This window comes from Gordionus sp. m RMFG-2023, chromosome 1, assembly GCF_954871325.1.
Source record: "Gordionus sp. m RMFG-2023 chromosome 1, tfGorSpeb1-WG-v2, whole genome shotgun sequence".
In the NCBI taxonomy this organism is placed as follows: Eukaryota; Metazoa; Nematomorpha; class Gordioida; order Chordodea; family Parachordodidae; genus Gordionus; species Gordionus sp. m RMFG-2023.
Window position 1 is genome coordinate 61,105,281 of NC_088775.1, and position 19,052 is coordinate 61,124,332.

Below are 19,052 nucleotides of genomic sequence, written 5' to 3' on the forward strand. Positions count from 1 at the left end.
AAATTTGAAGTTAGAATAGTATGGGAAACTAGTGCTTTTTTTATATTTTTATTTATATATACCATGATAGTTATCTTCTAGGTGAGATTTAGATTGTTTTGAGGTTAAAGCACTAGTTTCCAATACTGATGTTGTTTTTTGGACAATAAAATGTTATAATTAAATATATAAAAAGAAAAATTATTTTCAATATAAATTGCTTATGTACTATTATATATTAAAAAATATATTATTAATATTAGAAGTAATATTTTTAAAAATTAGCAAAGAAAGTGGAACTCATCTTAGAAAATATTATTATCCTAATCATCTTTAATCTAAGCTTAAAAAATCCTAAATATTATACATATTTTATATTTTTATTTATATATACCATGATAGTTATCTTCTAGGTGAGATTTAGATTGTTTTGAGGTTAAAGCACTAGTTTCCAATACTGATGTTGTTTTTTGGACAATAAAATGTTATAATTAAATATATAAAAAGAAAAATTATTTTCAATATAAACTGCTTATGTACTATTATATATTAAAAAATATATTATTAATATTAGAAGTAATATTTTTAAAAATTAGCAATGAAAGTGGAACTCATCTTAGAAAATATTATTATTTTAATCATCTTTAATCTAAGCTTAAGATATCCTAAGAGGCCGAGTTAATGGTTAAACAAAATTATAAAATGTCATGCCAGGATTTTTATAAATATCTTAATAACGACGGTAAACGTTTAGTTCCATTATTTAAATCTCATATAAAATATAATTAACTATAACTATTTGACTTTCTATATTTTATAAAATCTTATTTATACATTTGCATAAAATCAAATAAATTTATTTTTTACATTGTAAAATTAATATTTTGAATATTTTGGCAAATCATAAAAATAAAGAAGCATTACAATCTCCTCAAACATGACATCATATTAAATCTTATTAATAATTATCCGATAATAGTAATATTCTTACTTTGGTATTTCTGTAGCATAATTTAGTGAGCCTTTATTAAATTATATTCTTCTGATTGCAACTGCATATTAACAGCATATAGTAGATTTCCTATATGTAAAATTCCTAAATATACTTCTGCCATTTATTTTTGAAAATTATTTTCAAATACGACAGCTTTTATAATCTATTTATTTTTTAAAGGTTTGTATTTTAAAATTCTACGATGGCGCGTATTAGAAGGAACCTGTCAACCAACATTATGCTGACTCAATTCTGTAAATACACTCTGGTTTTTGCCAAATTCACTGAGGAATTATCAGATCAGAAAGCTACCATGCAATTCATTGGTAATGCCAAATCTGCCATATTTACCATTATATTAGGTTAGCTATGTCTTTGGATATTTCATATCTGGAGAAAATTTTTTTAATAGTTTTATTAAAATGACATTAATTTTGTTGAAATAGGGGGGGATCAAGGGAAATGTTTTGATATCTCCTTATTAGATGCATCTGTTAGAATTGCATATGTTTGCACATCTTTCAAATCGTCAAGAATTGACCTTCTGGATTTATATCCTAAAACATTGTTGATAGCCTTGCTCATTTTGTGTTCTACAAAGTATTCTATTCATTTATATTAGTCGTTAAATATTATGGGGAAAGATTCTACCAACATTGAGATGTTGAGTAACTCTCTGAATGTTGTAGTGCATGATAGGTATTTACCATTTCCGCAACTGTAGTTGCATCTATATTATTTCTTATTTTTGAAGAATATTTTTGTTTTGAAATAGATGTTGATAGAATGCCCTGTACTGATTTATGCTTTGAAGATTTTTGATACCTCAAAATATCATATTCCCTTCCCCCATTTATTTTTTTACATTGTAAAATTACAATTTTTTATAAAATTTTATCTTGTTTACATTCTTTTGTATTTTAAAAAGATCGTTGGTTATTATTTTTAAACAAAATTAATATATTATAATAAATCAATATGTTTTTTTAATAATAAAGATAGTACTCTAAGAAATTTTGTGTCGTACAGTAATTACCTATTTTGAAAAATAGTTGGGTATTTTATTTTGGAAAATAGTTAACTATTTTATTTTGAAAAAGAGTTGGATATTTTATTTTGAAAAATAGTTAGGCTATTTTATTTTGAAAAAGAGTTGGATATTTTATTTTGAAAAATAGTTGGCTATTTTATTTTGAAAAATAGTTGGCTATTTTATTTTGAAAAATAGTTGGCTATTTTATTTTGAAAAATAGTTAACTATTTTATTTTGAAAAATAGTTGGCTATTTTATTTTGAAAAAAAGTTAGCTATTTTATTTTAAAAAAAGTTAGCTATTTTATTTTGAAAAATAATTACCTATTTTATTTTGGAAAATAGATTAGATCTTATATTTATAATAAATAATAAGTGGATAACTAAGTCAATTCTAAACCCAATCCTTTGCAGGCCGAAGGCCTGCAAAAAAATTTTTTTTAGCAATTTCTCCCACAATTTTTATATTTCTCTTACAAAATACCTAATTTCTCCCACAATTTGAAAATTTTGACCTGGCAACCCACACAGTCTTTCTCTACCACATCAATCCCATGATTAATATTTCAAAAATAACTACCTTTCGTCATGCATTATAAAATTATTTTAAAATTCATATCCCTAGCCCTTGAGTCATATAGTTGTTTCCCCTTACAAATATGATCATTTTTGATGAGCAACATTATTAGAAAAGTACTATTTTTTAAGGATATTTATTCTATATGTAAATTAGATATAAAAAAATATGACCTAAAGGGATCTATTAAAATAAGATGATACCTGCTAAACCATTTCCTATTTTAACTTAAGAAAAGGACTGCGGAGAATATAATCAGGGGCTTGTATACATATCTATAAATGATATCAACCCTCTCAAAACTTTTAACCTCCTGCCAAATATAAATAATTTAAAAAAAAAATACCTTTCATCCCTTTCCAATTTTTCAAATAATGATAATTATTTCATAACTAACTATCCCCCCTCTAATTTCAATGATGCTCCTCTAATGAGTTCGCAGTTCAAGTTACGATATTGACCTTGCTATAAAAATTTGGAAAAAAATTGGTTGTATTAATTTTGTTATATAGCTTTAAAATTTCTTAAGGTTATTAATTATTTAAATATTGGAATTTGGTTAACTTTTTTTAATATACTATATTCTCATTTGATTTGATAACAATGTAAATGAGCTTGGGTGGCTTCATGTCATGTCATGAATAATAAAACTAAAATACATCATTTTTTTGGTTATATTTTTTTAAAAATTATTTTCTAAATTTTTTTTATTAATAGTTCAACCTATTCGCGGCTTGATGAAAATAATTAGCTATCCTAATTGTTTTAAATTTTACCATAACCAATCCATCTCATTTTGATATAACATTTTCCAAAGTTGCCGCAAGTTATGTCATCTGTCGGAAAAGTTTCCAAGCTTAATTTTCTTTTGTATAAAATATCGAGTTAGCCTTTTATCTTTATCCTCATATTTTGAAATAAGGAAAAAAGTTGATTTTATAGATAATGATAATTTCATTTAATTTTTTTATTATAATTGCTTTCTTTAGATTCTTTGTTCAATCTAAATTTGATAATTTTTGAAATTCTAATAACTTTTGGTTCATACTCAAAATTTTCAAATTGAGGGAGATGTGGGAGAAACATGAAAATTGCGGTAGAAATATAAAAATTGCTAAAAAAAATTTTTTGCGGGCGGCCTTCGGCCGGGATTTTGAATTGATTTAATTATCCGCCTATTATTTTTTATAATTAGTTATATAAATACAAAGTCGGTAACTATTTTTCAAAATACAATAAAATCTTGATTTATTAAATTATATTAATTTATAAAAAAAACCAACGATCTTTTTTAAATATAAAAAACGATTTTAATTTTACAATTAAAAATATATTTTAAGCGAATGTCCCTCAAAACGACCACAATTGGAAATCTACCGTGTGTGTGTATAACATTATAGGGATAGGCGCTTAATTATCAAGTATCACGTTTAAATACATAATAAGGTACTCCAAAATAAGATATAATACAGATGCAGCTACAGTTGCGGCAATTGTACTTATCTTGTAGTACAACATTCACAGAGATACTTATCATCACAATGTTGGTAGAATCTTTTTTCCATAATATTTAACGACTCTAATAACTATACTTGTAGAACAAATGAGCAAGGCTATCATTAATGTTTTAAGACCTAAATCCAGGAGGTCAATTTTTGACGATTTGAAAGATGGGCATATATATGCAATTCTAACAGATGCATCTAATAAGGGATTTCCCTTGATCTTCCGCTATTTCAACAAAATTAAGGTCATTTCAATAAAACTATTAAATTTTTTCCCCTCAAATAGTGAAAAATCCAAAGACATAGCTAACCATATAATATCAGATTCGAGATGATCAATAAATTGCATGTCAGCTTTCTGATCTTAAATGCCTCAGTGAATTTGGAAAAAACAGAGTGTATTTACAGAAGCGAGTCAGCACAATGTTGGTTGCGATATGTTCCTAATACCGGCCATCGATAAAAATTTAAAATTTTATAAACCTTTAAAAAATATTTCTTATAATGAATGGCAGAGGTATATTTAGGAATGATTTCACATGTAGAATGTGCAGTTGCAATCAGAAGAATCTTAACAAAGATTCACAAAATTATGCTACAGATGTGTCCATCTTTACAGTTAAAAATTGACAATAAATTTTATGGCGCCCTTGCTAAAACATAATTATATTTTATTTGAGATTTAAATAATAGAACTAAATGTTTACCGTCGTTATTGAGATTATAAAATTCCTGGCATGACATATTATACATTATTTAACCATTAGCTCGTTCTCTAATGCTGTTAAATCCGATTTCTCTCCTTTTTTCCAGGCAGTCCTCTTCAGGCTAAAAATGCGCTCGGATGAGGCATTAGAATGAGGTAAGGAGAAGTTTTGGCGAATCATAAAAAATAGAGAGAATTGAAATCTTTTAAAACAAGACATCAATGTCTTTCGGTATTTTTAATATATTTATTAAATTACAAAAACCTTAATTGATGGTTTCTGTTCCAAGGTCATAATATTTATACAATTGTAAATAGAGTTATTAAAATAAAATTTTGATTGTAAATATTCTAAAATTGTCTTAATAAAAATATCTGCTTTATTTAAATATGTATTAATTAGAGTATTATTTGAACATTTTAATATAATATTTTTAGCAATAGCGTCATAAAATTTATTTTCAATTTTTAAATATAGAGATGAACAGAGCTGTAGCATAATTTTGTGAATCATTTTTAATAAAGAATATTCTGATTGCAACTGAATATTAACTGCATGCAGTAGATTTCCTACATGTGAAAAGAATCCCAAATATACTTCTGCCGTTTCATATTATAAATTTTTTTTCAAATTTTAGGACAGCCTTTAAAATCTTTATTTAAGAAGTATTTTTTTAAGGGTTTGTAAAATTTTAAAATTCTATCGACGGCAGGTATTAATGACAACCACCTGATAGGTATATATCGCAACAACTCACACCATTCCAAGTCAGACCACTTCACCAACTCTTTTAATTCATTAACTCTTTTAGTTGAACTAAATTCGTTAAAATATTTCATCACAATTATTTCGACATCCACAGACAGTACATTCATTGCCTTCTTGCAAGAACTATGTAGTATATATGGCATATACAGCCAATTGGTAATAATTCATTTGTGCTGCCTCAATTCGGTAACTTTAGTTTTTGCCAAAATTTACAGAGGCATTATCAGCGCAGAAAGCTGGCATGCAAATCATTGATAACCTTGAATCAGCTATATTTACCCTTATGTGACTAGCTACATCGTTGGATTTTTCACTATTTGAGGAAATTTTTTTAACAGTTTTATTGAAATGTTCTTATTCTTGTTAAAATTGCAAAGGATCGAGGGAAATGTTTTAATATTTCCCTTATTAGATACATTTGTTGAACTACATAATAGATGTATACGATTTCCGCAAATATAGTTTCATTTTGAGAATATTTTTGTATTGCAATCGATGTTGATATACTCCCCTGTACTGACTAATATTAATGAAATAATGTTGATTTATTATTGGATAAAAATAAAACAGGATAGAAAGAAATTTACAAACTAGACATGTTTTTCGAATAAATATTTAAAATTTAATTTAAAAATATAAAAATAATCAATTAATGTCTCAAAATTATTATTTACATATTAAAAACGTTTAAAATACTTTTTAAAAAAATCGCTGGAGAAATTAAATTGCGGTAGATTTTTGCGGGAGATTTCCAATTGTGGTAGTTTTGCGGGAGAGAGATATTTGCGTGTAAACTAAAAAACTGCGGGAGTCCTGCTGATGGGGAGAGACATGACAACCCTGTTCATACTTAAAGGTTGCTATTGTCTATTTCTCTTATTAAAACTAATTTTTGTTTATTGACTAGAAAAACTGATTGATGGAATAGTAAGTACTAATCTGGCATTTCTATGGTATGAGCTCACCCAAAAATATTTGTTTTTTTCGCATGTTGCCAATCGTGGCAATTTTATCTTATTTTGTCGAAAAATTTTCTACCAAATGAATTGAAGAATCAATGTAATAAATTTCAATTATTGATTTAAATTCCAGATTAAATGCTTCCAGAAATTTGGTTGGTTTTACGCTTTAATGGGAGATATAGATTTTATTTCTCTTATAGTACGATTACCTTTTTGTGTGTAAAAAAATGACTATAGAATTAATAAATATTAGCGCAAACCAGCTATTTTCCATTCTATCAATAATGCCAAATTAGGCAATTTTTCTTATTTTGCTAATAAACTTTTTCTTTATACTGTCTATTAAACGAATTAAATTATAATTAATACGGAACATCGATAAAATTTTCTGAATAAATTATTTCCGTCGCTTAAATCATAGATTTGCCAAAATTTTGTTACTAATAGTTTTTTCCTTTTACGAGCTACTATACTCGTTTAAATACTCAATTGGTACAAATAAAGCAAGAAATAATGATATAATTTACAATTAGTTCGTAGAACTATTCAGCAGCCAAATTTAACGGCGCTGATATTAAAATATATAAATCTTGTCTATTCCTCTGTGATACACAAGTTGAAGCATATAAAGTTACTCAGAATTATCAAACTATTATGGTAATTATAGATATAAATAGCTTAAACCTTTGATTTTGAATGATACGATCAAGTTAGAATATTTAGAAAGAATTAAATAAAAATGTAAATATAAGCCTAAAAAATATCTAAAAATTTATTTTTAATTCATGAGTTTAATGAATATGATTAGGCGAAAAAATTTTTCTTCGGTCTCATTTGATTTATTAGAGGCCGAATTAATGGTAAAGCAGAATTTTGACATGAATTGCGAAGAGTTAAAATTTATTTCATATATAATAAACTTTTAAATAAAATAAATTCCTTCCGATAAATATGTAGATTTGGATCTAATTTTTATATATTTTGACTTTATATTCAAATTCAAATTTAAATTTGTAAATTATAATTTGAAAAAAATTATTCACCAATATTTATATATAAAAGGATTGCAGTTGTCGCGCTTTCCCGCTTTTTATCCTTTAGTCATTAAAAATCCCACCTCACTCTTAGAATATGGGAGGTATGGCCGGGCCTAAATATTTTTGCAATTTACAAAATGAGAAAATTGAATAAGACACTTTTATTTAATATAATTAAAATATAGCCACTTTTTATAATTATTTTTTATTATCCTTCATTTATATACTCCTCTCAAAATTTAGAAAATGTTTTTAACAACCCCCCCCCCCCCCCACCCTTGTCGTGGTAAAATATGTAAAAGTAAATAAATAAACACTCCCATTTTGCCCTGATTTCCCGATATTGGAATATCTTTATTTTCTATTTATTTTCAAAAAATCCTGATTTTTTTAATTCCATTTTATTAGAAAAAATGAGTAAAATTGCTTACAAATTGAGTAGAAGCGTTTAGCGATGTTTTCACAAAAACGCTATGATTTAAATTGAACTGGTGTTATTTTAAAAAATGATGAAAACTATTTTACGTTATTTAATTTTTTTTTTATATTGTTTAGTTTGACTTGTGAAATCAGCAAAAATAAAAAACTAAAATAATTGAAGATCTAATGATTTATTTCCATAATTTATTCTTCATAAATATTACAAATTTATGTAATCTAGAATATTTTGAACTTTTTTTTTGATTAATCATAACTTTGCATTTATTTCTATTTATTAAAATGCGAATAGAAGAAAAAGGAAAGGTCATAATATTCAAATGAATTAGTTACTATTATATCAAAGTTATATCGATGCGCATTATCTCAAAATTGTAATTAGGAGGCATTAATTATCAGTAAAATTTTCTATAATTAAAATAATCTGAGAAAATCAATAAAAAATTCTTAGCTTTCAGTTTATTTTTTTTATCTAGATTAGAAATAAAGTATTACTTTAAATGACATAAAGCACACTTTTAAATTTTATGTTGGGGGGGGGGTTAACTTATTCTGCTAAAAACTTAACCCAAAGTGTCCGCTCCATACTTACAACCATGAGTGAGTGAGACAAGGAAGACTAATATTTTTTCTATCACATCAGATAGAGGTTACATGTTATTAAATAAACAATACGTAATAAAATATTCTTAAAACATTCGCGTTTATGATTTAAGAAACTTCGGTTAGTAAATTGATATTGAATATATCAATTTCACTTAAAATGAATTCACAATTTTCGCGGTCATGCGCGTTCGCGGTAGAAAATTCGCTATAAAAGGTTCGCGATTAAAGTTTCGCTATAATGAGTTCGCGATCAAAGTTTCGCTAAAATGTATTCGCTCTAAAGTATTCGCGGTTTAGGTTTCGCGGAAATAAATTCGCGATAATGAGTTCGCGATCAAAGTTTCGCCAAAATGTATTCGCTATAAAGTATTCGCGGTTAAAGTTTCGCGAAAATAAATTCGCTATAAAGAGTTCGCGGTAAAAGTTTCGCTAAAATGTATTCGCTATAAAGTATTCGCGGTTAAGGTTTCGCGGAAATAAATTCGCTATAACGAGTTCGCGATCAAAGTTTCGCTAAAATGTATACGCTATAAAGTATTCGCGGTTAAGGTTTCGCGGAAATAAATTCGCGATAATAAGTTTGCGATATTGTCTTCGCTATAAATGTTTCGCGGAAAAAAATTCGCGGAATTGGTTTCGCTATATTACCTTTGCTATAAAATTCCTTCGCGATAAACGACATTCGCGATAAAAGTTTCGCGAAAAAGTGTTTCGCGATAAAAGTTTCGCTGAATTGACCTGATACGGAATACTAAGGGGTTAAAATAAAAAGTCGAAGGATAAAATAATTTTAAAAAATGAGTTGGCTCCAAATCGGAAAAATATTCACGAAATTAAGATTGGTAATAAATATTATGTGAGGAAAATGTTTCTTTATAAAAGGGGTTTCTTAAAAAGAGTGATGATTTACAAAGAATATAATTAAGATAGAGGAAGATGCTAAAAAAAATTTTTAAAGGAGAAAGATATTGAATATTTTTTTACCTTAAATTTGGAATAAAAATATGAAGGAATAAAAACATGATGGAATATAGAGAAGATTGGGTTGATAAAAAAAATTAATTTTGGTGAAAGAAAAAAAAATTAATTTGGAACGTATTTTTGGTTAATTGAGTAGAATATAACAGTGGGTTGGATAAAAATAATTTTTTTAAAAAAAAGCGGATTGGGGAGTATTCGGGGGGACTCATTGGGGAGTATTTGGGGAACTCTTGGGAAGTATTCGGGGAGGGGGGACTCATTGGGAAATATTCGGGGAACTCATTGGGGAATCGGGAGATTGGACTGAAATATGTGTATGTGCGTTGAATTTTAAAAGGAGAGATACAAAGGAGACGTTTAAAATTTCCGTAAAAGTTTAATATATTGAAATGAATTTTAAAGGGAGAGATACAAAAGAGTTGTTCGAAATTTGTGTAAAAGTTCAATATATTGGAATGAATTTAAAAAGAGGAAGAATACAAAAATGGTGTTTAAAATTTCGGTAAAAATGTTAATAGTATTAATATAGGAAATTTTGACATTAAAATATGTGTAAAGTGCTTGAATATTTTTTAATATATCAACGAATTATTAGACGGTAACACGGTGAAGTAAAAAGGAAAGTGAACGAGTTGATCGAATCAAATAGAGTGAAGGGATGAAGATCGACGATCATATGTGAAGAATTATTTTGTATTACCAAGAAAAAGTAGAAGAGGTATTTTTGAAAATAATAAATAAATAAATCAAGAATGTGCCAATGGTCATAGATTATCAACTCGCAAAAAAAAAATTGGTGAAATATTTGTTCAAACTCAATAAAGACTACGGAGACAAATCGTTAACGTTGGGTGCAAATTGCTAAAATTCGTTCAAACTCGGGTACTACGGAGAATCACTAACGTTTGGTACAAATAACAATATTCGTTCTAACTCGTTGAAGATCACGGAGGCAAATCATTAAAGTTGGTTGAAAATAACTTATATGATATCATAAACTATGCAGCCAATTCTTCAGCGAAACTATTGGGATTGGGAAAAGGAAACCACTATATTATCAAAGATATGGGAAAAGATAAATTCATGGGGTTCTTGTGAAATATTATGGAATTCTATATTATTCAGAATAAGGAATCGAATCGGTTACGTTAAGGAAAAATAAATGTTCTAGAAAATTTTGAATCGTATATGATGGTTAAAATAAAATAATTTAGAATTAATGATAATTAGTAATCGACTCAATATAAAGCTGAATATTTGACACGATTGAAAGAACCTATGATGAATTAGATTTCTAAAGTATGCATATTCTAAAGTCACAAAGGAGCCAACAATATGGGGGTCGAATGAGCTCATTTATGGAGGGCCTGTCATATTATTATATAAAATTATTTTGTTTAATATTTATCAAATTTATAAATAGTCGCCTGATTTTATATATCATGTGTGGAACTCGTGATCTTTTTATCCCAAAAAAGTATAAAAGGGATTAGATTTTATCATTATCATGACTTTTATGACTTTTTGTTTTTTAAATATATTTTATCAATAAAATTTGGAGTTGAAAATTTATTAATTTTAGTTTTAGAGTTCTGTTGGTTAATTGTTAGAGTTATAAAATGGCGTTGTACTAGGTAGAGTTTTTTATAGTATATAATTTTCACAATAACGGTTAGTTTTTTTTATAGTGTATCAGTGGCGTATCCAGGATTTTCTTATAGGGGGGGGGGGAAATTTTTTGGGGGCTTCGCCCCCAAACCCCTTTTACCTGGCCTTCGGCCAGCTTTCCCCGGCCTTCGGCCGGGTCTTATTTAGCTATAATTATATTTCTATTTTTAACTATTATTTACTAATTCGTGCTTATGGATAGGATATTACAAGCCTCTTTTTTATTATTTCAAGTTAGGTATATTATATTTAATAAAGTTTTTTTAAATGTAAAGGTTTATTTATGTGTAAAGTTGAAATAAAGTGTAATGTCATTTTTTTTTTAAATTTGCTTTAAAAACTAGCCTCAGCTTAAATTCTCATACAATATAAGTAGAATATAATTTTTTTTATTGAAAATATTAATAGTAGTTAAAAATATTGACTAGAAAATAATTAAATTAACAAGTTTTTTTTAACTTCTTATCAAATACAAGATTTTTAATTATTTCGTTTGTCTTTGGAACCAAATCTCTGCTAACCCATTTAGCCGAGATTCAGTACTTCGTAAATATGTTTTCAACCTTCTCAAGTTGGAAAAAGTCCTTTCATTCGTACATGTTGTAATAGGCAAACATGCAAGAATATAAAACAACTTCGAAATATTAGGAAATTGAGCCAAGGTTTCTTTACACCGATTGAGCGCATCAATAGCATGCTCAGGTAAAATAGCTAAACGTATAAATATTTATACCACAATTCGAATTCACTGATTAAATTTATTTCATTATCAATCTCATAGGAATAAAATTTTTCTAAATATTTAATTTTACCAATAGTGGCATTAGAAAATGAAGAAGGATCTTTGGGTAATAAAACTTGAAGATTGCTAAAGACTTGTTTTTTATCTAAAACCCGTACTTTTATTTGCTATAAAAAGGTATCTAAGAATGGGATGAAAATGGATATTTTATAATATTCTTCAGTTGAGCCAATATTTATTTTCATCTCAATAATGGCCTAGGTGCTAGACGAGGTTTAATTAGTATTATATCATAAAATTTAGCCTTCGATTCAACGTCTAGATAAATATTATGAAAATATTTATCTACATTCATTCTTATTGTATCTACCTGTTCATGTATATTTTCCAATGTTCCGCCAAATCAATAACTTGAACCAAATCTAAATTTGGTTTTTGTAAATTTCTACAAAGTAGTGAGCTAAAAATAATTTATTGATGCAACTAGCAGCAATGATAAACTCTGATTGATCAATTGAATTCAATAATGATATCGCTGCTAACGACACATTACTTTTTTTCATGCTCAGCCTTATTTATAAATTATCGTTTGATTTTAATCTCTTTGACTAAATATTTTTCCATTTTATTAATATTTTTGAATTATATGTTGGAAAATTGATATTCAAATATTTGTAAAATTTTGATTGGTGGGGGGGGGAGGGAATCTGGGGGTGGGGGTAAAATTTATTAGCTTAAAATGATATTTATGAAAATAGTCAAATTTGCGATGGGGGGGGGGAAATTTCCCCCTTTCCCCCCATTGGTTACGCGCCTGTAGTGTATAATTATCATAATCTTTTTATAATAAAATTTTTTCTATATATAATATAAATAAAATTATACAAAAATAATAAAGATATTTTATAATAATTTATTATTTAATTGTAACAACAATTCATTTTCAAAATTTTGATCAGATAAACAAGAGAGTGCTCAACACATCTTTTACCCTGCTTAACACAGGTTTAACTGGCGCAGAGGTTGAGAGAGTTATATAATTATAATTGGTGTAATATATAAAAATTAAAGAATAATCATTATTTTGAAAGAAGCTTAATAGATTACCTTCAAAGAATCTTCATTCAGATCCTTATCAAATTTTTTTTTATCTTTATCAGAAAATAATATGGTATGTGTGTTGTTTTTAAAGGAATAAAGTCTGCTTTTTCTTTGTTACTATATTTTCTCAAACTGGAAATAATTTAGCTTTCTACCTTCGTTGACATATTTATAGGGCTAATCTAATTTAAATAGCGGGTGAATTATTGCTGACAGATGTGTTCGAATTTATTGAAAACAAATGTAATCAAAATATAAATTATAAACGATATTTCAACGGTATATCTTTTACCTATGTCTTGCAGGATATCATTAATATGTGGCTTACAAAACTTGAAACTATTTTAGCAATTTTTTTAAGTTTTAATATTAAAATAATTATCGTGGGAGTGATATATCCCAAATGCTCTATTATCAAAAGAGCAGTAACAACAGGTTCCATAACATATAAAATCATATATATACATATCATATTTTTTTAATTAACACTAACGGTACTATATATATGAATGACTTGTCATTATCTGAAAATCTCTGCAATTTGGATATATTACAATTCGTCAAATGGGTTATTCCTTAATAAGACTATTAATTTCACGGAGTTCTAAAAAAGAGTTCCATCTTGTTTCAGATATTTTTCCATTTTTTTGTTAAAAATGGCTGCACAGTGTCGATTCATGTTTATTCCACAATTGAGGAAATATTTGATTTGGGAAACAATTTTACAAAATGCAGAATTTGTACTCTTAATTTTTTTCTTGGCCTAAAAAATGTTTCATGTTGGGGCCAGGGCTGGTCAAATCATCTTCATCTGCTACGATTAACATAATATTTTTTTTAATTATAATATTAGAGAATAATAATATAAATTAACAATTGATTGATTCATTATTAATTAGATTAACAATCTTGACTGAAACTTTAACAAAGAAAATAAAATAAAAAGAATTTTATGTTGCTCTGAAAATGTCGGCTAAATTATTTATAAAATTTTAAAAATAAATATAAATAATTTATTTTTCCCATTTTTTTTAAGAAAAAATTTTAAGTAACGAGTAACGTTTTGCGTTATTCAAAAAAAAGAAAGGCGTTACCGTTGCTCGTTACCTCTAGAAGAAGGTAACGAATGGCGTTTCTTTCCTTCAAAAGAGATAACGCTGTTAGTAACGATGTTACTTTTATGACTTTACTTTACAGCACTAGTAATAATAGATACATACCTTTTTTAGCATCTTTTTCTTTCCCTCGATAAATCAATAGATATCTAGGACTTTCTGGCAACAATGGCAATATTATTAATTGCATAATTGCTGGGATCACGGATAAAGCTAAATGATGATTATTATTTAAAAATGTGTAATGCATGGGATAATTATTTAAACCAAATAGTGTAGGCCACCCATGATCAGTTCCCAATGCATGCGGTAAACCTATGATCTGGGATAATAGAATTCCGAAACTGAGTGAAACCTGGTGTGCAGAACACATGGCACCCCTGATATTTACTGGAGAAATTTCTGCTAAATATATCGACACCGCACTAGATGTTATGCCTAATTATTTTATTTTTCAAATGATGTTATTTGGCAAGCAGAAAATAATTCCTCGGAAAAAAAACCGGAAAAAAAATCCCCGAAAATAATTTCCCAGAAATAATCCCCTGGAAAATAATTCCCCAGAAAAAAAATCCCAGGGAAAAATATCCCCTTGAAGATAATTCCTCGGAAAATAATTCCCCGGAAAAAAAATCCTCGTAAAATAATTACTTGGAAAAAAATTCCCATAAAAAATTATTTCCAGAAAAAAATTTGCCCTTTTAGATTTTAAATTAAATTTAGGGGAATGTAAATCCCCGAAAAAAATAGGAAAAAAATTCCTCGAATATTTTTTTTTAAATTATCAAAAATGACCCTTCAGCTAAAATAACGAAAATATTTCTAAAAAATTATATTCAGTATTTTCTGAATGTTGAGTATTTATTCTCGCGTTTTAGGATTTTTTTTTGAGTATTATTTCTATTTTAATTCTAAGACATATAGGGCAATAAAATATGAGAGTTGATAAATCGGTTGGTAGCTTTGATACTTTATAATTTAGTAGATAGCATAAAAAGTATAGATTTGTGACATCTTGGAAAGAAAACATGATAGATTTTTATAGAAATAGATGAAAATTATGGAAGAGGTTTTACAATTTAAAATTGAAAAAAAAGTGAAAACATTGTTTCATATATCATTTTAATTAATTATTTCTTTTCTGTAAATTTTTAAAAAAATTAAGCAAAATAATAATTATAAGATTTTAAATATAAGACTCATTGTCATTGCTGATAATCACCTCTGAAATAGATGTTTATTGATTAAAATGGTCAGTATTTTTCATTACTTTCGGCAGTTATTTAATTTAAATTGGACAGTAAAAAATATAATTTAGCAAGTTTTATATTGATTTTGTATTCAGCCAGTTAAATTCTTATAGTATGCATTAAATACTTCAGTAAAATAATTTTTATCAAATATAAACCAGGTTGAATTGGAAATTTCCTATTTCGTCACAGAATTTATCATTTAATAGCCCTTCATTAGCATTAAAAACAAAAAAGGGCGCTATTAAGAGTTGGTAAAAGTCATGCTATTATTTTTGCCAACTAATGACAAACATCCAATTTGTATCATAGAACACAATATATTTTACATTCTAAAAATTATCAGAAAAAGACTTCATATTGTGCATAACAAAATTACACCAAATGAAAAATTGGCCAAATATTTTTGAAGGCAATTGCGAAAAGCCTCTTAGCTCCTACTGATTTAAATTTTAATGTATTTCTAAAAACTTCATGGAAATGATTACTAATTTGTGCAAAAATAAATATTTTAAAATAAAAATTTGATTTTCAATAAATAACTAAAAGTTGATGAAACTGTGTAAAGGTGAACTAGATTTTAAGTTTTATTATTTAAATCCTCAAATCTTAGAGTGAATTTAAAAAACATTTTGATTTAATTAAAGTAGTGCAAATCCGGGTCAAAAATGGTAAGAATTTATAAATCCGGGCCAAAATAAAAAATCTAGCTGGCCATTATCATTACTTAGTTTATAATAATATTTTGCTTAATATCATAGAGACTAGGTATCCAATTCGTTTATTTTATAAATATTGTTTTGTTTAATTTTCACTATCACCAAACCTGGGTTCGGAATAAGGCCATAACATTATATCTTATATTGGTTAGGGTTAATTAATAATAATTTAAAAATTAGGTTAGGTTTAATATTCATTAGTTATTATTTATAATTTTGTTTAACAATTTAGGAAATTTTTATTTGAAAAAATTTTACAAGAATTTCTTTTATTTTGTTAATCTTCTCAAAAATTTTTAATATTTTATTTTGAGTTTTTTTCCATTTTGTAATTTTCTAAAAATAATTTAATATTTTATAGGATCAAAAAAAAAGGGGGGTAATCATTTTCCGGGGAAATTTCTCCCGTGGAATTATTTTCTGTGAGAATTTTTTTCCGAGGAATTATTTTCCAAGGGATTTTTTTTCGGGGAGTAATCTTATGGGGATTTTTTTCGGGGAAATTATTTTCCTAGTTTCATATTATTTACATTATAATTTCTAATAAATAATTAAAACCACAATTAAATCCTATTAAGAGTCTAGATATAATAACCATTTCAAACGAGGATGCAGTCTTAGCCGTTATTAACAAAATGGCGGCCAAAAATGTGATCGAGTTATTGATGAGAAGTGTCTTTTTGCTAGTGAATAAGAATAAACAAACTTAAAAGATTATATTACCGCCCAAATTTATCACAAAAGTAACCAGATGTCAATCCTCCAAACAAACCGCTGACATTATATATTGAAACAGTTATAGCCCAGAGCACTGTAATTTGTGAAGGCTTCATGGGTGTTTGGTGTCTTTCATAATGCGTTTGGTTATACCAGGCCATTACTATCTTTTTATTTATTAACTAAATTTTGTTAATTATTGATAATTAAACTTTTTGTGGAGCGTTAACAACCCCGATAGCCCATCCATATTGAAAAGAACTTAGTGATATGGCCACAACAGTCAATAAAAGCATGGCGGTTACACCCTAGTTTTTACATTTTAAACGAATAAGATTATATTTAGGTACAACTTTTTTTTATATAATATATTTAATATGAAATTAAATGCTCAATACTTGTAAAAATAAATAAGATGAACATACCTTTTTTTTAACGTGTAATTCGGTGTCTTCGTCTAATTCCTGAGGATTGGTATCCATGATGTTATTGAGGATATAGGTAGGAACCGCCGGTTTATAAGATATTTTCCTTTTTCGGCTCATAGATACATCTAAAGATCCTTCCCGGATTATGTTTTTAATGTATTCGTTTTTTTCTTCCAAATTCTCCATTTTGCTTAAAGCAGGAAGAGCGAGAGCCGAATCTTGTTTCCTCAAAAAACTAGTTTTTTTCTTAATTATATCGCCATCACTGGCCACGTTACTTAATCTTTTTTGTTTAAAGTCCTTATAATTATCATTTACCACTTCGTGTTCCTGGATATCATCTTTGTCCATAAACTATATTTAACAACAAAAAATAGTTTTTCATTTATAATGTAAATTATATCATAAATATGGATAAGTTATATAGGAAGAGATTTACTAATTTGTTTTTTCTTATGTCGATTTACAAATTATATTGTAATTATGACTAAAATCCAAATTTTTTTTATAAATGCACTATATATAACCTTTAAACCTTGCTTATAGCTTTTTAAAACTTTATTATCAAATATTTTTATTTTTTGAATCTTAGTCTTAGGGCTATTTTTCAATAAAATATTTTTATTTATTTATTTAAGAATAGCAAATTATTATTTTAATCAACTGTGTTTTAATTTATCATAAAATTTGAAGAGTTTTCAAGGGTTGATAGCATATTTTATTAAAATAAATATGAAAAACGGATCGGGAAAAACTATAAAAATTGAATGAGAACGTTTAGATATTGATATAAATAGTAAATATTTATTTAATTATTATTATGTTACAACTTACAACTAATTTTTATGATGAATTTGCCAATATTTTTATAATTGTATTTTATCTTTACCTAAAAAATAATAAAATTGATTTTCAAACAAAAGAATGGTATGGGGAGTTTAGGATATTTTAAATCATTTTTTTTATGAATAAAGGAATAGTTGTATTTATATATTAAAAACGTATAGCTATAATTGAAAGGTTTTAAATGTTTTAATATAATCCACAAGATAAAAATAAGTTCAGTTACTTCCTAAAAAAACCTTAAAAAAATGATGAACGCAACAGACGTTCCACACTTTCTAGACGATAACCATGATAATAATAAAAACATTAGCACACGCAAAATTTCTAAATACAATAGGCCAAGACTAGCCACAATAGATGTATCACCTAGGAAGCCCTCCTCGCTTAAAAGTATATCCGATCGATTTGGCACCGATAAAATGAAAAAAAGAGTCACACTGTCCCTAGCCACTCTTAAAGATATCCCAGAACATGAAGTTAATTTGAATCCGTCCCTAGAAAATATTAATGTTAGTAACTTTACCGATCAGGAACCTGATAGTATAAATTCCCAATTCTTAAGACAAAGATCATCAAGAAAATCTATTCCCAAAGCGGTGCTTAATAATTTAATGAACACTACGCCGCAGCAATTGGACGAAAATACACATCTCCATGTTAAAAAAAAGGTAAATTTAATAAAAAAATACCTATTGCATCTCTTTTCTTGCAAGCATTTTTAATATTTGGTTTTGAAATATTATTTTGACTTATAAAAAGGGGGGGGGGATCATAGTAAATTTTTTTATTAAAAAAATACTTATCGCATCTCCTTTCTTGCAAGCATTTTTAATATTTGGGTTTGAAATATTATTTTGACTTATAAAAAAAGGGGGGGGGG

At 26.9% G+C, this 19,052-nt stretch overlaps 1 protein-coding gene across 1 annotated transcript in view; it reads right to left on the reverse strand.

The window, feature by feature from the left end:
- LOC135928136 (solute carrier family 2, facilitated glucose transporter member 1-like) overlaps positions 1–17,194 on the reverse strand; it is a 32,249-nt gene extending 15,055 nt beyond the window's left edge. Inside the window, exons 1-4 of the mRNA XM_065464502.1 lie at positions 17,111–17,194; positions 16,905–17,065; positions 16,740–16,864; positions 14,318–14,650 (exon numbers count right to left, since the gene is read on the reverse strand). Coding sequence (XP_065320574.1) covers positions 14,318–14,650; positions 16,740–16,864; positions 16,905–17,065; positions 17,111–17,194 — 703 coding nt within the window. The remainder of the gene's footprint in view (positions 1–14,317; positions 14,651–16,739; positions 16,865–16,904; positions 17,066–17,110) is intronic.
- Positions 17,195–19,052: the final 1,858 nt, after the last annotated feature.